The sequence below is a fragment of the Ornithodoros turicata genome, chromosome 3 (assembly GCF_037126465.1).
Source record: "Ornithodoros turicata isolate Travis chromosome 3, ASM3712646v1, whole genome shotgun sequence".
NCBI classification, from domain to species: Eukaryota; Metazoa; Arthropoda; class Arachnida; order Ixodida; family Argasidae; genus Ornithodoros; species Ornithodoros turicata.
In genome coordinates, this window is record NC_088203.1 from 61,726,434 (window position 1) to 61,746,196 (window position 19,763).

At 41.3% G+C, this 19,763-nt stretch overlaps 1 protein-coding gene across 9 annotated transcripts; it reads left to right on the top strand.

Annotated features, from left to right (window-relative positions):
- Window positions 1-5,721: 5,721 nt before the first annotated feature.
- Window positions 5,722-18,058, top strand: LOC135388522 (uncharacterized). 9 transcript variants are annotated; one of them, XM_064618115.1, is made up of 4 exons: window positions 5,722-6,630; window positions 7,194-7,224; window positions 7,423-8,998; window positions 12,405-18,058. In XM_064618115.1, the coding sequence occupies exon 4, from the start codon at window positions 12,822-12,824 to the stop codon at window positions 16,302-16,304; it is 3,483 nt and encodes a 1,160-aa protein (XP_064474185.1). In that variant the 5' UTR covers window positions 5,722-6,630; window positions 7,194-7,224; window positions 7,423-8,998; window positions 12,405-12,821; the 3' UTR covers window positions 16,305-18,058. The 9 variants fall into 9 exon arrangements, with proteins under 9 accessions (XP_064474185.1, XP_064474188.1, XP_064474187.1 ...); XM_064618118.1 differs by having other exon boundaries at window positions 5,722-8,998; window positions 12,405-12,829; window positions 13,198-18,058; XM_064618117.1 differs by having other exon boundaries at window positions 5,722-8,998; window positions 12,405-12,469; window positions 12,537-18,058.
- Window positions 18,059-19,763: the final 1,705 nt, after the last annotated feature.

A 19,763-nucleotide genomic window follows, 5' to 3' on the forward strand; every position in this document is an offset into this window, starting at 1 on the left:
ACACATTATTCGCGCCTCCGATCAAATTATTTTTGTTTATCTTCGTAGTTTGCCCCTCAACAACCACGCTCGCATGTGTATCATGAAGGGCGCAGGGTTGCTAACACAGATTTGGTATTTTTTCTCGCCTTCGCTACCATTTATATGTACCTTGGTCAATCCATAATTTGCCATAAACTAAATTTTAAGTGCAGAGCAACTCGATACTCGCTCAGAATAGAACAAAAATTCTGAGTATTATGCAGAGGTCTTCTAAAGAATTAATACTAGCTGTAATTGACATATATCCAGACCTCTGCCAATCTTCTAGGTCTTGATGAGGACGCCAGTACATTTCACATTGACATTTCTCATTTATCCAGCAAAAACAGTGTTAGTTGAGACACAGCTATCAGGACAAGTAGTTGTTCAGCTCCAGCACAGTCAGGCAAAAGCTAATCTTTCAGTTGATATACCGGAGCATGATATGAGCAGATGAAAATGGCAGAAAACATTTAATGTTCATCAGTCACGTCAAAGTTTGTATTGCTAAAATCACTTTAAATATCACAGAAGGCAAACTTGAAAACTATTAATCACCGTATCTTTCTTTCCCACTCAAAAATGTTTTAGCACAATGCACTTTTCTTTGCTACAGTCGTACTGTAGGATTCTTCACGCGCTTCCTCTTCTCCTAACAGCTTCAGTTAGCGATTTCACGTACAAGTGGGGGCGCGTCAAAATATACAAGTTTATAATTCTGTTTGTCAGTTCTGTTTCATATGACTCACAACCAACTCTGTTAAGCGGGCTTCCCTGAAGGACTGATGATACTTCCATCACTGCGTCACTGTAAAGTTTGTACTTGCTCAAGCATGTTGTGAAGGCATTTTTCATTATCAGTCTGTACGTCAGTAGTAATGGGCCTTGCCGAGTTGTCGGCAGGTCCATTTGACGGCACCCCTGCCCTGAGCCCTTCGCGTATTTTTCCCTGCGCGGCGCGTGTGGGGAGGGTTGTCCGCGCGCTTATCGGCGGGGGAGGGCTGCGCGTGCGCTCATTGTAGCATATTTTTCAGCCAGGGCAGACTTCTTTGGCTGACTTCACAAATTTTTCCGATACAACACGTGAGCGGTTTACATGCAGAGACATGCAAAGAAGGGTCATACACAAAAAGTACAAGTCAAATATATTTATTAATGTCATTCAAGTTGAGATATATTTATTAAAGCCAATAGTGCTGGGAATTGTGATGCCAATCAGGTGAAGGAGAAAAACCCAGCCGAAAAACCTTCACCACCTGTAACAGGGCGGTGCTCGGGTGGAGGGTTGCTGTGGTGGGCGGAGCGTGACCGGAGGGCTGCATGCGCGCTTACCCTTCACCCTGGGCTGACTTCTTTCACAATTTCCTACTTGGGCGTCGCGTGGCCGGAGGGCTGTGTGTGCGTTTACCATTCAGCCTGGGCCGCCGACTTTCGTCATTTTTCAGTCTGGGCAGCCGACTTTCGTCATTTTTCAGCTTGGGCCGTCGACTTTCGTCATTTTTCAGCCTGAGTCGACTTGAATCGTAATTTTTCCAGCTCCAACAGGTGTGCAGTTTACATGCAAAGGATAGCCGTACACAAAAGTACAAGTGAAAATATATTTATTAAAGTCATTAGGAATTATGTTATGACTCTGCGTGAATGGGAAAAACTTAGCCAAAAATCTGAAATAGAAGGAACACAATACACGTAACAAAGAATATTACAGGTATGATACATTAGCATTGAATAGGTATCACAAATCAAACACAATATTTTTATTAGTGGAAGTTTTGAATGAATCAGAATTGATAGCGCATTTAAAATATTCTTAATCAATACGATTACAATCAAAATTACAAATTGTATTATAAAACGTCTAATATTCCTATACGTGAGAACCATCAGTGCAATAGCGGGAAGTTCTGTAGTTGTATGCAATTAAATGTGAACAGCAGAGACTCTGGAGGACTATGGGACACGAACACAACAGGAAATAAAATCTATACCACTACATTGGTTAATCAAACAACGTAGTAATCTATCATTCAGAAAATGAAAAAATCAAACTCATCAGGAAATAGACATGTTAAAAATGAACTTCACCACATAGCACGCTCCTAGCCAACAAACAGAACAAAGAACGACACGAACACAAGAGGAAATAAAATCTATACCAATACAAAGAAGATATTCCACTTCACCACATAGCACACTCCTAGCCAACAAACAGAATAAAGAACGACACGAACACAAGTGGAAATAAAATCTATACCAGTACAAAGAAGATATTCCACTTCACCACATAGCACACTCCTAGCCAACAAACAGAATAAGAACGACACAAACACAAGAGGAAATAAAATCTATACCAATACAAAGAAGATATTCCACTTCACCACATAGCACACTCCTAGCCAACAAACAAAACAAAGAACGACACGAACACAAGAGGAAATAAAATCTATACCAATACAAAGAAGATATTCCACTTCACCACATAGCACGCTCCTAGCCAACAAACAGAATAGAGAACAACACGAACACAAGAGGAAATAAAATCTATACCAATACAAAGAAGATATTCCACTTCACCACATAGCACACTCCTAGCCAACAAACAGAATAAGAACGACACGAACACAAGAGGAAATAAAATCTATACCAATACAAAGAAGATATTCCTAATCAAAACAACATAGTAATCTATCATTCAGTAAATCAGAAGAAAAAATCAAACTCATCAGAAAATAGTCATGTTAAAAATGAACTTCACCATATAGCGCGCTCCTAGCCAACAACCAGATCTAATGACATCTGACCTGCATAATTTATTGAAGACGGATGCCGATAGATGTATGGAAGACCACGGAACACGAGCGACAAGAGGAAATAAAATCTATACCACTACAAAGAAGATATTCTTAATCAATACGATTACAATCAAATTACAAATTGTATTATAAAAGTCTGAGACGTGAGAACCATCTTTGCAATAGTGTGAATATTTGTCATAACATTTCGAGCGCAATAGGGAATCTCAGTTTCATATTCCAACATTACTCAACTTTTAATTTCTTATTAAGTGAACAGCATAGATGTAAGGAAATAACGAGAAACAACACAATCATCAGCTACAATTAATAGAGAGCCAAACCTGCGCACCATCCAACACATAGAGAAATAATAGCTAATCAATCTATCAATGGCGAAATAGCACAGACTTAACGCTGAAGAACAGAGGAACACGCGGTGGCACGTAAACATCAACAGAGGAAAATAATCTATCATTGAGCCATCATAAAATCGATCAATATACAATTTTCATTCTAACAAACACTACGAACCTTGATGGAGGTATCCAAGACATAGGAAATATGTACGGTTTTCACTCTTTTCCTTAAAGCCTGGAGACTTTATGTCTATATCTATGTGACCATAGCACAGTGCATGCTTTATCACTCAAAGGGTTAGGGGCTATATTACTTTGTCCAGCAAACGGGGCGCTCTAGAGGTCAGATAAGAGAGTTCAAAGGCGATATAGTTTATTGTGCAGCGCAAATAGATGTCGATATAACTAGCTGGGGTCACTATCTTTTCGCATCCTTTCCCTGAAACGAAAATCTTTCGTCAAAGTGGTTGACAAGTCGGCTAAGTTTATAGAGATGCGATATTGTTATTGAAGATGTAGAGAAAGTCCAAATTATTATTTGGTAGCAATGATACTCAATCAAATAGAGAAACAAAACTAATTACATCAATTTTTGTAATATCTTGCAACAGAAATTTCTAATGGACCACACAGAAATATCAAATGTGAAATGCAACTCAGAGTTATGAGGCATTCCAATCTTAGAGATACTTACTTATGTCAATCGAGTGAACAATTGAAGCAAATGCAAGACAATAATTATTTCAGGCACTAAGTTCACAACTCATAGAGTATCAGACGAGTGAATACTTGAAACAAAGTCAAAACAATAATTCTCATGACAGGTGGAGATTATAGCATTCTAAACCAGATAATAAAATTTTAATCAATAAAATAAACATAGATATGCTTTTAATTAAGTGTAGACGTGCACTTGAAAACAGAAGAGACAATTGCTCTACATTGAAAAGATGGACAGATTTTGTACTCGATACCATAAGTCATGGGAAGTTGTGATAAAAAACTGCTTCGAAAAGGAGGAGCCGCGAAACGATTTCATTATCGCTGCATTTCAATACGTCCTAGACATGGTCGTATTCGGAGATATGGTACAAACTACAGAACTGAAGGTGCAAGAATTTATATGCCGAATCTACAATACTTATAAAAATATCTGCACATCAACGTCGGAAGGACCGTTGGGATTGATGGCGGAGTTTTTGAGATTTGCTAACGAAGAATTGAAATACACTAGAATAGTCTAGAAATGTAGCCCACCTAGCAGTGCCTATCTAGCAAAACAATTGCTAGATACGCTAGCTAGCGTATTTAGCATCAACAAACAAGACCGCCCCCGTCCCCGCCCCATCCCGCTCTTGCGAATGTTAATTAGGGCTAAACCTCGTGAGCGCCAGCCCACAGATACCGACCTCACTGTATCATCTGAGGAATTAACCACGTGGGCACCAGCCCACTTTCACGACTCCATCTGGTAAGCCATCCCTGCCACATGCCTTTCTTAATATTATAATTAGGTGCACGCCCTACTGTGTTGGAGTAAACCACGTCAGAGTGATACCGACCTCACTGTGTCATCTGAGGAATTAACCACGTGGGCACCAGCCCCCATATCGTAAGCCAGCCTCCAGCAAGTCCCTCGCACGCGCAACACGCGCTTCTTATTATAATTAGGTTGCATGCCTACTGTAGATTAGAAGGAACTACATAAAAAGCACAGTTGCAAGATCGTATTTTAATTATGACTGAACTACCCCCCCAGTCCCACTACAGCAGCACCCCATCATCTCACGAAGGTTGAACCAGCCCACGAAGCTGTCGTTATACTTCTTAATAAGTTTACCTCCACCCTCTCGCAGATTTTAAACCTGACCAGTTGTGGCTGACCACGTGGGGGCACCAACCCCTTTGCTTGCCTGTAGGATGCACTCACTGAATGTCATCTTAATTGTGTAGTTCCATCAGAATGATATACCTCTTGTTTTAAACAAACTACGTTAACAATGAATAATTAGCTTAGTTATGAAATCAGAAATGTGCCATAACCGTTCATCCATCTAAGGATCTTAGTAAAAAGAAATAATAATAAGATTACGAAGATTAATTCTTTATGGATAGTTGCACAATTCTTACTCGATCCTGCAAAAGCGTATACGAAGAGGGGAGTCAAGTCCTGTAGATCTCATAAACAAAATACAGAGGAAGCGTGGACCTCCACGCGAAAGCTTGTACAAATTAAACTTAAACAAAAATCTTCAGTGTCGGCTTCTGTATTTTGTTTATTGGATCCCTGCAAGGATAAAACGATAGCTCGATTCATACATGGCACAACATTGTTCAAATATTTTTTTTCTTATTACGTTTTAAAGTCGACAAGTAGGACACCTCGCTATCGTCTGCCTAATGGAAATGGTTGATGAGCCAATCGACTCCTTCCGAAGTGCGAGGAGACAGTATATACTTAAACTTCAGAGCGCTAAGAGCGTAACCGAAAAAAAAAAAAGCCTACAGCTCTGACCTTCGACAACCGATCGAAAAAAGAAAAATGCACCGGCCCCCGCCACAACATCGTTGCGAATTGCAAGGATATGGCATAGCTAGTATTGAGAAGTGATTATGGACAGGGTGCTAAGGGCGTGTAACCGACAAAAGGCTTACCGCTTCGAAATTCGACATCCGACGCATCATGGGGGAACATCATGATATTCATTGTAGAGATTTCATTAAACATGCTTGGACTTGCAGTCGACCAGGCTACCTCTCCCCATTAATCCGTTTTTGTGTACGACACGGATTAACTCTCGAGAAATGATAAGATCACTTTTTCCGTATTCCATTAAGATGTTGTTGTGTTAGCGACGCTTTGCATATTAGACGACGGGATGGCTGAAGGTCACGCTGTTTCCACTCAGACTGTGATATCTCTTCTGCTGATTTGCATGAGTACGCGAGCAAGTCGAATAAACGCTCGAAGATACACGATGTTATTGCAATAGCAAGCATTTGCATATAAGACAACTCGTTGGATAAAGGTCGTACCTTTTTACTCTAGCCGGTGTCGCCTTTGCAACTCGAAGACAGGAAAAATAATTACTATGCGATACATGTTGCGCCGCAGGAAAAAGAAGAAGAAAAAAAGACGCAGTATACTAATGACAGCCACCTCCATGCTGACTGCTTTGATTTCTGAACAGAGCGAGCCAGCCCGGGTAAAGCCGTAATTACCTCTCAAGGATAAACGATAATATCACTTTCCTCATCACGTCTTTGGGGCGAGACGGTCGACGCTGCACTCTCATAGGCAAACGAAGCGACTTCTATATAAGACGGTTCGTCCGCAACGCTTTCCGGACTGAGCTGGAATGTCAAGTGAATGCCACTTGATTGTTTTCAGGTGGATTCACTTGACATTCCAGCTCAGGTTTTTCCGTGCGGGTGTTTGACTGGAAAAGCAGACTAAGGTGAGTACATGCTTTTTTCTCTTCTCTTGTTATAAGTTCTTCCCCTGTGAGCGTGCAAGGTCACAGCCATTTATGGAATGCATGTAGGTGAAAGAAAAAAAGAAAAGAGGTTCATTCCTTCCCGCTGCCGACATGCAATCTTTGTGATTTTAAAGTGCACCTTCTTAGATCATCGCAGTAGATGAAATGAAAAATAAACGATTGCAAACAGTACAACATTATTTTTTTATTTAGGACATTGCATTGCGTTGTATGTTTTGGAGGACATTGCTAATTTACAAGTCGGCTTCACCTAACTTCTACGTGCGTTGCGGGAAGTCAACGTTAGGAAATGCTCAGTCTTGCTGGATTGCTTGTTTCTTTGCATTTCAATTCAGCGGAACGGTGTTTTTTTTAATTGTTTGACTTTGGTTCTTCATAAAACATATTTTCCAGTTCATCGTCTTTGTTGTAACTACTCCGACGAGGTTGAAGGGTCATCTCACATTTTGGGCTTGTAAGATCGACTTCTTCTAAGCATTTTTTTAGCTTCTCTTTTTCATTTCATGTTCGGGTAACAACAGAACACTTCACCTGCACGTCAATGGCAAACAGGTCAGAAAGAAAGGAATGTGTCTACCTTCATTTGTGAGATGTAGCTAGTCTTCACCCAACTCCTACGTGCATTGGGGGAAAGCCTACTTTAGGAAATGTTCAGTCTTGTTACTGCATGTTTCTTTGCATTTAAACTTAGCGAAACGGTGTTTTTTTTTTATCGTTTGATTTTGCTTTGACATAAAACATATTTTCCAGTTCATCTTCCTTCTTTTGCTGTAACTACTCCGAAGAGGTTGAAGGGAAGAGTTTGAGATCTTCCTTGACAACAAGGCAAAAATGTGTGCTATACAATGGAGAAGAGGTGGAAAACTTTTTTTTTTCAAGTTAATCCACTCGGGATTCCAGATGAAGATTTTTTTTCTCCGTGAGAGTGTTTGACTGGAAAGACAGACTGTGGTAAGTACATGGATTTGCCCTCCTCTTTTGCAATACATATACTATATATAATGCTTTTCTATGAACATGCAAGTCATTTATGGAAATGCAAATATGAGGAACGACAAGGTTTCATGCCTCTCGCTTTCAGTGGCGACATGCAGGTCTTTGTGATTTAAGGAATGCTTTCCTAGCCCATCACAGGAAGTGAAAACGTTTGCAAACAGTTACATTTTTTTTTTATTTAGATACAAGGACAGTGAGATCACAGCCCTTTTAGATAGTGAGATTCCATAGCCAGAGTGATGTCGACCAATTGTTCTGCCAAGAGAGTAAATGTTGCCTGGGCAGCGGCGAAGTTTTAACTCACGTTCTAAGCACAAACAGCATACATCTGAGCATTCGTTATCGTAATAGGTCCTTGTAAGATTGGCTGTCTCTAAGCATTTTTGCAGCTGGCGTGTTTCGTTTCGTGTTAGGGTAACACCAGAACGCTTCGGTTTACCGTTTTCACTCCAAATGCGTACCACAAGCAAGTCAGAAGGGCACGAATGTACATAAACATATTTTTCCAGTTCAGCTTCTTTGCTGCAATTGCCCTGATGAAGCTGAAGGGAAGAGGATGGAAGCTTCGTTAGCTCGATGATCACCACAACAAGCAAAAACGTGTGCCACACAACGGAGAAGAGAACACACAAACATCTATCCATGTCTGTTCACTCACAATGAAATGAGAGGGCTTAGTACAAATGTACATTTTTATTTCCCTGATACATGAGCGGTGATTATTTTTTTTATGCTCCATTGTGCACCAGTCGATGTTTGAAGAGGTCAAGTGTTAGCTTGCTGATGTAGCCTGTTAAGTAGTGCCAACCTTCAGACTCGGCTTGTTCCATGAAACATAGACTCTCGGCAGCAAGATGCATAGCGTCAACCTCGTCAGCATATGTCAAAATTTCGTCCACGTGACGTGACCATTCAGCAAGTAAGGCAAAAGGTGATTCCGAGGCAAACGTACAGGCGGTGTGAACTCTGGCATACATTGTTTTTGCAGTTTTCCAAGTAACCCTGTCAGGAGGTTGATCTGGCAGCGCTTGAAACAACACCATATCCGTCACAATTTTAAAAGCTTCCACGAGCGAAGTTTTGCCTACTTGTGTTAACCCACATTCCAATATCTCTTTGTAGGAGACGTGTTTGAGACGACACACAGGCTGCATCCGAAATTCGTGTGTGTAACCTCTTCTCCATCTGCCACACACATCTCTACCTAGCACAGGCTGCTCTTCATCTGCGTCTGATGATGACAACCATGCGCCATCAAGCCGAGGATCAACCTCAGGCCATGTTGTGTCATCGGCGGCTGACTTGTCTTGACTGGTCATTACAAACCAAGGTAATTTTCTGCGATCCACTTCTTGTCCAGACTGCCAGTGAACTGAACCAAGTACTGAAGCTTCCCATTTCTAACTCGTCGTTTTATGATCTTCTCTACTTTTGGAACCTCTCTCACTCGTACAATTTCACTCTCATAAAACCCACCAATGATGTCTTCATTTTTAAGATCACGTAATAGGTACGTGTTAGGATACCCTAACTTGATCGCTCTCACCACGAAGAGTTCTGACGTAAATGACCCTAAATAACGTTTTATTAGCTGATGTCTGTATTTTGCAATTCTCACTACGTCTCCAACGCTGTAGCGCGGCTTTTTTGGTGGTCCAACCGGGCTGGGGTACAGTCTCTCTCGGAAAATGTGCTCGTTTTCTTTCTTTACGTCCACTGGTCTGGCAGAAAGCGATCTGTGTACGCGATTGTTGTAAGCTTTCACTACTTGAGGTAAAATGTTCACATATCGCTTGTGACCCTGGAATGTGAAGATACGGTACAGTGTGGTCACAATTGTTCGCTGACATCGCTCGGCGATACTGGCCTTCATAGGAGAATTTGTATGGATGAGCCGGATCCCCCTTGCTTTCAGAAACTGTTGTACCACCTTGTTTGTAAATTCTGTTCCACGATCTGTGTGCAAAAGCTTGGGTGTCCCAATTCTTTTAAAGGCAAGTTTAAAAGCTCGAATAACCTCGGGAGATCGTTTATTACGAATAGGTACAATGGCAAGAAGCCGAGAGAAAGCATCTATACAAAAGAGCAAATAGCGAAAACCATCGTTCTGGTTCTTTAGACTTTGCAAATCCTTTAGGTCAGCCTGGAATAGTTCACGAAGTCCAAGTGCAATGGTTTTTCGAAACTTCGTGGGTCGCTTGTATTCCTTATGCAAACTGTACACATCACTTGTCTCCAGAAATTTAGTGACTTTGTCCTTCTTTTCGCCTATGGCTCGAGCAAGTCTCTGCACTCCACCAAAGCTGCCGACATGTTGCGGGTCATAGTAGGCTGCCATTAGTACTTCTTCCTACTGCAAACTCTAAGAGCATCGAGTGATAGATAAGCGTTGATTGTAGCTGAAACGTCTCCTCTCATCCAGGGAGGTTGCCTGTTGTGAAGTTCGTACTTCAAAAGCTCAACAATAGATGAGTGTGGCACCACCTTTCCGTGACAGATAACTCTTCCGTACTCGTCGTAAGCCAGAACCGTTGTCATCAGCTGAAGCATAGCTAATACCTTTTTATGATGTCTTGGAGGGAAGTGTGACAGTATTTTTTCTTCTTCGAAGTAGCCTCTCTCCTCGGAGTTCAGTACGGTGTCCATGTGAGCTGTCGTGCGCGCTTCGCGGCTCGTGTGAGCGGTGGTGACGCACGTCGAGGTGTGGAAGCTTCACTTACGGAATGAGGTGAAGGAGTGGCCAGAGTTTTCTCTGCTGTATGTTTTTGAAGACGAGATGGGTGCACAATAAGTGCTGGTAAGTTTAGCTTGACCAATAGCGGCAAAATCCGATCAAAATAGGGTGGTCTTTGAACATTTCTTGCTTTCGTCACGAGATAGTATACGAGGTCAATTATATTAGTATTGTCTACTCGCTCACCGTCGACAATTATCTGAAATGTTTTCCTATCCCATGAGATCGTTGGTTCCAGAAGACGTAATAGGTTTTCTGATCTGATTTTATAGCCACTGCTCATGAAATCAACGACAGTATTACTTTTTTCCTCGGTCTGTGTTTCCTCTTCTCTCGCTGTTGTTGAACCCAGTGTAGGTGTGCTCTCACTCACAGTGGGATGTAGCAAGGAGTGAAGATATTGGATTATCTCTTTTGCTTTGATATCGTCTGGTTCATCTTTCTTCAATATCTGTGGGATGGGGGTTTCCCGGTAAGGCACAAGCTCGTATTTCTGCATCGACTACACTCCGATTGCTTTTGCTATCGCCCTTCCACCTAAAGTCGAGAGGAGACCCAGCAAAGGTGGCAAAAGGAACTGTAGAAAACCACCAGATTGTTGCAATACCTTTCGAACTTTCTTCACTCCTGTAGTGTCTCGTTTTGCCAAAAAGCGGATAGGTGTTGCATAAGGTTGCAACTGATTTCTCACTCTTGGAGCTACCTTAATGTTTCCTTTACAAAGATTCATACAAATCTCTCGAATAGCAGTTAGTTGCTCTCTCGTAGCATGTTCCAGGAGAAAATAACGTTGCTCCGGCAACTTTGCATCAGCAAGCAACTGAAGGAAATGAATATTCTTCTTGACACGTTTCATGTTTTATATACTATTTGTCGCTGGTCGTCTGGAAATATATTAGTCCACACCCTAAATTGGTCTGAACAGTTTTGGGATAGGTCAATTACAAGGTATGAATATGGTTTCTTGCAAGCATCTTTATATATACTTGGCAGTAGTTCACTTTTCTTTCGACCAAACAGTTGTCGTGAAAGTATTTGCATTTGGTCCGCAGTGCGGGCGGAACGACATAAAATTAAGGCACTGCTGTTAAACTGAATGCATCTATACAGAGGATCATTAATAAATAAATATTGTGTTATGAAAATAGCTGAACAGTTGAGGTGGTGACAGCCAGCTACATAAAAATTGCAGATTTCTTTGAGCCTTTGTTTGTCGGCTAAGCAATCATCAAATATAATTAAAGAATTTCTTACAGTATCAAGATTAGTAGGAATATCCTGACTGAAGGTTACCTCTGGAAAATTATCAAAGATTGGTTGTTTGTACAAGTATATGTACAATATATGATCAAATGGTTTGTCGAAGACAGCAGCTCTATGTTTAATTAGACGTGTAACAAGTGTCGTCTTTCCACTCTGGCTTTGACCTGATATGGTCATTGAGACCGGAGTGGTAAACCTATAAGGTCCAACCTCAGCCATCTTTTGCAAACGAATGAAGCATGCTATGAAATCACAACATTACATAAAGGAAGGTTACAGCAAAGACGAGCCTGTACATCACTCTCAGATTGGCTAAACTGAAATACAGACCTTCAAGGTTGTAGACATTCAAGGTTGCGCACAGCCGTGTTAGTTATCAGACCAGGAGCATTCCATAATGGAAGGTTACAACAAAAAGCAAAGACAAGTCTGTGCTCTAAGCTTGCCCAAAGTCGAAGTACACACGTTCAAGGTTGTAGACATTCAAGGTTGTGCACGCAGGTATGTTAGTTACCAGACCAATGAAGTTAGATAGGACACGCTGAAACATGTCTTCACGTATAACGTTGCAAGGATGTAGACGTTCAAGGCTGTGCACACATGTTAGAGAGCTGCATGCAATCGCTATATAAGAGCGGACATAGAGAGTGGTTCTTCATTCAGAACGTCAGACTGAGGAGGTGTGTTACATATTCCTGTGGAAGATGTAAGAGTTTACAAATCTATTCTTCTCTTTCAGTTCATTCTATACAGCAAGAGGAGAAAGCAAATTGTCATCATAACAGCGAAGCCTCCATAACACAAGTAAGCTATGTCATCCGTCATGGAAAAGTTGGATAAACTGAAAAAATGTGGTGACGGTGAAATTCAGAAAATGAGCAACATACCCAAAAACGAAAAGTTCGAAGTGCTGGACATTCAGAAAATTGACACTATGTATGGCGAGGCCGTATACGTGGAGCTCCGCATGGAAAACGACAAGCCAGTGAAAGTGTATCTACCTGGACGCTTCAAAAAATTGTCGGAGGAAGAGCTAGAGGAAATGCGACTGCTTCCAAATCTCAAAATGGAGAAGAAAGAACGGTTTACCAAAGATGGTAAAAAAGTCATTTCGCCAGATATTATCTTCACCAATTCGAAGAGAAAGTGATGAGATATGGTGACGTGTCACTTATGCTCCCAGCACGAACGGCAGTATTATGCAACAGCATTAGGTCTTCAGATTCACTTGGCAAATGTTCACAATCTTCAAGCCCCCTGCATTCCTTTTTGTGAGACTTTGTGCACACTGCGAAACTATACTAATCGGTTCGAGCTACATTTACACGACAGGGACGTTAGCGGACATGATGTTACAACCTTTTTTCACGAGTACAGACAGTACATTGCTGATGTCTTACGACACTTTGGTTTCCCACTGCGCTATTTTGTATTGCTTAAAGTGGAACTTGGTCGTCACACGCCAGACGATGAGTTACAGCTCGAAATTAGTTTCGTGCCTTCCAAAGTAGTGACAGTATGGTCAGAGGCAGATGTAGAACCTTCTATCACTCAAGTGACTGCTGAAATAGCACAAAATTTGGAAAACCTCGAAGTAGAAGGTTCAGGTTTTTTTCTCTTTCGCATTCATGCCTGTATCATGAACATTGGACGTTTGATGCCTCAACTGATTGGATGTGCCCAGTTTGAGTTACCGCAAGAATTGAAGCATAAGTTTCGTTCTCTGTTGTGTGTGGACTTTGGTTTGCATGAAGATGAGCAGAACATGTGTTTTGCCTTCTCTGTAATAGCTGCACTGCATCCTGCTACTGGTTATCGCAGGCGTAGGGCATCTTCGTACAGACCATATATTTCTGAGTATGTTTTTCCGAAAACATTCCCGGTAGCTTTCCCAAAAGAGGTTGAAGCATTCGAAAAAAATAATGGTATCAGTATCAATGTGTACGCCTACGAAAGGGAAGACAAATCTCTGTACCCCATCAAGGTTGTCGATGACGAGCGTGAGAAACATGTGGATCTGTTGCTAATCGACTCTCATTTTCTGCTTATCACAAATTTTAATGGATTATTTCAACCTAGCGGACGGTTTCATTGCAAGAGGTGTATGATGGGCTTCTCATCAGACAGAATCCTCAGTGATCATTTAAAGATGTGTTTGCATCAGAAGGTTGCTAAGACAATTTACCCTAAGAAGGGAGAGACGGTAGCATTTGCCGGGGAACATCTCATGTCGGAAGTCCCTTTCTACTGTGTATATGATTTTGAAAGTGTTTTGTCACCTTGTTTGGAGGAAACAAACGTGTATGAGGATCACTGTCCTTCCTCATTTTGCCTTTTGGTTATACGTGCATCCGACTCACACGTGTTGCAAAAGCATCTTTTCCGTGGTCCTAATTGTGTCACAGTATTTATGGAGCTGCTGCGGAAATTGCATGACGAAATTTTAGGATGGATACATGCTTTTGCACCTCTAGAAATGACTGAAGAGAATGAGCGTCAACATACAGCAGCCACTCATTGTAATATCTGCAAAGAATCCTTTGCTAAAAGACAAAAAGTTCGAGACCATGACCATGTAAGCGGAGAATTTCGACAAACACTATGTCAGACGTGTAACCTGAAACTGAGAGTGCCACCCAAGATTCCAATCATTGCACATAATGCTAACTATGACATGAGTTTTCTCCTGTCTCATTTACATCTGCTTAAGAAGTCAGACATCAACGTGATTGCCACCAGCTGTCAAAAATTTAAAGCAATTGACATCGGCTCTTATCGATTCTTGGACAGTTTGAGTTTTCTGAACGCAAGCCTTGAAACACTGGTGAAAAATCTACGTGATAAAGGTGAATCCAACTTTCAATGCCTTCGCCAGTTTTTTCCAAATGAGGAACACTTTCAGCTGGTTGTTCGTAAGGGGGTCTTCTGTTATAACTTTGTCACCAGTTTTGAAGCCTATGATGAGCCTTCGCTACCACCTCGAGATAAGTTCTTTAACATTTTGAATGGAACCGAAGTAAGTGAACAAGACTACAACCACGCGCAGAATGTGTATGAAAAATTTCGGCTCAAGAGTCTTGGAGAGTATTCGGACTTATACCTTCTGACAGACACACTGCTTTTAGCAGATGTGTTTCAGAACTTTCGAAAGTGGACACTCGATGTGCACAAGATTGAACCGTTTCATTTTGTATCCCTTCCAGGATTAAGCATGTCTTGTGCACTAAAAATGAGTCAGGTAGAACTAGAACTAATTAACGACCCCAACGCGTACCTGCTCATCGAGAATGGCTTACGAGGAGGTGTCACACAGTGCTCCCTGAGAAAAGCAACTGCGAATGTGCCAGGAACAGAACAGTTTGATCCCGAAAAAGAAAAAAAAATAATTAACTACATTGATGTAAATGGCCTGTATGGAGCAGTCATGAGAGAACCATTGCCTTACGGAGGATTTGAGTGGCTCACTGAGGAGGAAATTGTTAACTTGGATATAGCTCAGATACGAGATGATAGCCCTGTGGGTTACTTTCTTGAGGTAGACCTAGTGTATGACCGAGCAACTCATGAACGCCACAGAGATCTTCCCGTTGCCCCTGAAAAAATGTCCGTTCGTTATGAGCTATTGTCAGACTATCAGAAGGCGCTCATGAAGAAGTTCAATCTTCCACAGAAAGCTACCGAAGCAAAACTGTTGCTAACATTATTTGATAAAGAGAGGTACTTTCTCCACTATCGCAATTTGCAACTGTATCTGCAATTGGGGTTGCGTCTCACTAAAGTTCACAGGGTTCTCAAGTTCAATCAAAAGCCCTTTCTGCGATCCTATGTCGACTTCAATCACGAACTTCGGAAGCGAGCTACAAACGCATTTGAGAAACAGCAATCAAAGCTAATGATTAATAGTGTATATGGCAGGACATGTATGCAAGTCAGGAAATTCGTAAATTGTCGCCTCACAGTAACAGATGAGCAAGTGTTGAAGCTTCTACGTAAACCAAACTTGAAACAGTTCCGCCCTCTGAGCTCTCACGTCATCTTGTTCCAATTTAGTCAGTCTGTTCTTCGCATGAAGCAACCGCTGTACCTGGGCTTCACAATATTGGAATTGTCTAAGCTGAAGATGTTTGATTTTTATCATAACCATCTTCTCCGTGTAGCCCCTGATACACGACTGCTATACATGGACACTGATTCTTACATTGTGATGCTGAGTGACGATAAAGTACTCCACGAACTAGCTGACGAGCATCTAGACAACTCTGGATATGACCCTGATCACCCACTCTATTCGACAAAAAACAGGATGGTACTAGGAAAGTTTAAAAATGAGCTTCCTCGTGATCACATTCTTGGCTTCTGTTGTCTGAAGCCAAAGCTGTACGCCCTCGATCTGTGCAGCAAAAAGCAGTACAATCGCGCTAAGGGTGTTAAACAATGTGAAGCACAAAAACTCCACTTCTCTATGTATACGAATGCTCTCGAGCAGGGCACAATGCATAAAGTTAAACAGAACCTCATTGTGCACAAGGACAATGTCAACAAAAGTGTGTCAGTGACAAAAATAGCCCTCAATCCACTGGATACGAAACGCTTCATTTGTGATGATGGAATTGACACGCTACCTTTTGGCTATGGTTGAATTTTTTTAATGTGTACGGATTGGTCTCTCTAATGAAGCGATGGTGTTGGGGTGTGCACCGTCACGAGGTTTCATTACAGAGTTGGCATACGGGAGTAGGAGGGAACTCATCTGTTATCACCCCCGCAACAGATGTTGCCCTTCTATTCCTGGTCCCACAGAAAAAAATTGTAATAAAGATGTTACATCCATATAGCTATGGTTTGTCATATATTAGAACAATGTCATGTTAGAACCATGAACTAAAGCTATTGCATTATTCCACATCTATGGTTGTCAGTGTGGGATTACTTACAACTGTGAGTTAGGAGCTAGAGGATATTTGTTAGCCACGAGTGATGACTAAGCTGAGACCTGGTTTGATGAATTTCATGTCTTCCTGAAGTAATGTGTAGCTCTTGATGTGAGTGAAAGAGAGACAGTTTGCTTTCCCATATTGCTGCATGCATTTGCGATGGAAATAACAACTGACTTTGTCTGCAAGTCACTGTTTGTAAATGGACCGTCTCAGACGAATTTGATTATATGTGCGTGAAATAACCTGTTTTCTAAGAATTTGATTATAAGAGTATGTGATAACCAGTTTCTAATAGCATGTATGTAATCTATAACAACGTCTTTGTTTGCAAGTCAGTGTTTGCAAATAGCCTGTCTCAGATGAGAGTCACTGTTTGTAAATGATCCGTGTCAGAAAATTTTTGATTATACAGTCAAACTTCTTTACAACGAAACTCAGGGGACAGCAAAAAAAATTCGCAGTAAAGGTATTTTCGTTAAAAAGGATGTCCATTATTGGACCTATAGGGCTCCAGCAGGACCGCAAAAAAATTGCTGTAGTGGTATTTTCGTTAAAAAGGTGTTCGCTATAAAGGAGTTTGACTGTATGTGTATGAAATAACCAGTTTCTAATAGCATGTATGTAATCATCAACAATGTCTTTGTTTGCAAGTCACTGTTTGTAAATAGCCTATCTCAGATGAGATTTTTTTTATTACCAATGATTCATTATATAGTGTGCAAATTAAGTTGACAAATAAAGCTCTTTTCAGGCAAACTGAAATTTTATTGAATGCTCATAGTACACTACAGCATGACATATCCTCTGTTTTTCTTGGGAAATTTTTTCGAACAAGTGTTTCTATCAATCTGTCATTGTGTCTGAAGTTGGTTGGTGAAAACTTCTGAGTGCACTCTTGAAGAGAGAAACCACAGGCTAGAAGACTACCTACATACAAGCAGTACAGTCCACATGTAGCAGATCCATATCCCTGAAGTCGTTTTGCATTGTAGTGAAAGGAAGATGTTGGGTGAATAAACTGGTAAATTTCTTTGCAAACTGGTCGTATGCCGTAGCTGTCGAAATAAGAAATGCTGTTGTTCTTAGAGATGTAACATAAGGTCCAGTGTTCTCCAGGAGAGGATCTAGGAGCTGTGTTTACAACATACAGCCCTGGTTCAGCTTTTTGACTTGCAATTTCATTGCATGCAAATGTTCCACGAAACAGTGGCCTTGTGCAGTGATTTCGAGCAAAGGCTGCATAAAATTCCCATTCCTCCATTTTTTTTTCTATACGAATTTGACTCGTCTGTCTTTGTTGATTTCTAGCACACGAGGTGTTTCTGAAACAAAGAGAACTGTAACAGCCTCTGTAAGATTTCCACCAAATGTTAGGGTGAGACGAACATTGGCTTGTACCACTGGACTCAGCGACTGCACTTCCACATCTGGAGTGAGATGGTAGTAGAGCATAAACGTTTCTTTCTCGTATGCAGCCGGAGCTAGAGGTATGTCTTTCCGCTTCAGCTTGTGAAGCAAATTCATATATCCTTTAGAGTAGATCGATCGTTGAAAGTCAAAGTCATCTGTGTACTGTTGTCCACCAACATCAAGCACAGCTCTCTTAAGCTTGAAATTTTCAAGTTTAAATGGATTCCTTTGTCTGTTACCCTGGTAGGCTTCACTTCTAACCATCAATACTGTCAGCTTTGAGGGAACTCGTTCACTGTAAAGGTCATCGAAAATCACTTGAGATTGATTTGGAGCAATTGTCCTGTACTTAATCTCTAATCCTCGAAGGAGGTATGATGCTGGAGTTGTCTGAAGTCTTCGTTCGATGCCGACGAGTACACTTGGAGAAACCTGCACACGTCGCAGGTACAACACAATTCGTGAAAACTCTATAGTGTGTTTTTCAGTCTCGCTCGCAGGTGCAAGAAGTCGAAAATCATCTGTGTTCTGACGAAGGACAACTCTTATGTCGACTCCATTGAGAAGAAACTTTTCCTGTTGACATATATCACTGAAGATAGGGGAATAAAGATCGCAGAGTGTCGAACCTTTGGTCCGTTTGTAGCGTGCAAAAATTCCTTTTGCCTCAACAGGAGCGGCAAAATTTTCAGATTCTCCCACTGGATCTGGTTCGTAGAGCATTGCAGAGAGGGTGTGAGTTTGAGTAACATTATTAGCATTTGTTATTATGTCCAAGTATGAACGATATGCATAATTTTCGAAGTTAGAAACCAGTGTCGAATTAAGGTAGACGTGGACATGATGAAAGAGCGAGGATGCAAATGCTTGCACAGGTATCACACTATCTGGTGTCACTGTACTGCCAACTGTACTTGATGCTGTATCTCCATTTTTCCGTACAATTTTGCATTGAATGTGTAGAAAACTAGACTGCAAGTCAAAGAATCCACCTCCGAGACCTGGAACATTATATTCGATTACACCACTTGCTGTAGGGGCAGAAACTGGAAAAAACTCCACATATTCTGACTTCTCCAAGGAAAAGTTTGTTGGAGGAAGAGAAAACAGTTCCAATTGGTTTGTGGTGCAGAGGCAGGAATTCTTATGTACTATTGCGATGCTAGACATTTTCTGTGGTAAAAAAATCGACCTTTCTTCGCTTCTTCAGGGATTTTACTGACCGACCCACCCTCTTACGTTTGCTTTTATTGTTGACAGATTGTTTTCTTTCCTTCCTTTTCCTCTGAGCCTCTGAAGCAACTCGTCACGTGTTGAATGGATTGTACGACCAACTCCTTTCCTTAGAGCTTCTCTAAACGTTGATCCCTGCTTAACTTCTTCTGCTATGTGTCGTCCAGTGTCGAGGAGCTTTCGACTCACGTAGGGAGCTACCTTCTTCGTTAGTATAGGTATAAACTGCTGCACTAAATCAGAGAAATAACCAGATCCGACTTGATAAAGAGGAGCTGAATAATGTGGCAGTGGTTGATCACGTTTGCCCGTACCATAATGTGCTATGCAACAGGGTGCCTGTGTTATATACATTTTCGAAAATGCAGTGTCACTCCAACACGTCCTGAGCCGGCAATGAATGGAATGAAATCACCTATCTCGTTTGCCAGTTCGATTTGAATGGTGGTCAGTTCTTTTGCTATCACATATTTATAGTAAAGATTAGTGAAAGAATATGAAATCACTTCATTCCGACT

What these genes read in the sequence shown, in the direction of transcription:
- LOC135388522 (XM_064618110.1), top strand. Translation starts at nt 12,822, where the DNA reads ATGGTGACGTGTCACTTATGCTCCCAGCACGAACGGCAGTATTATGCA.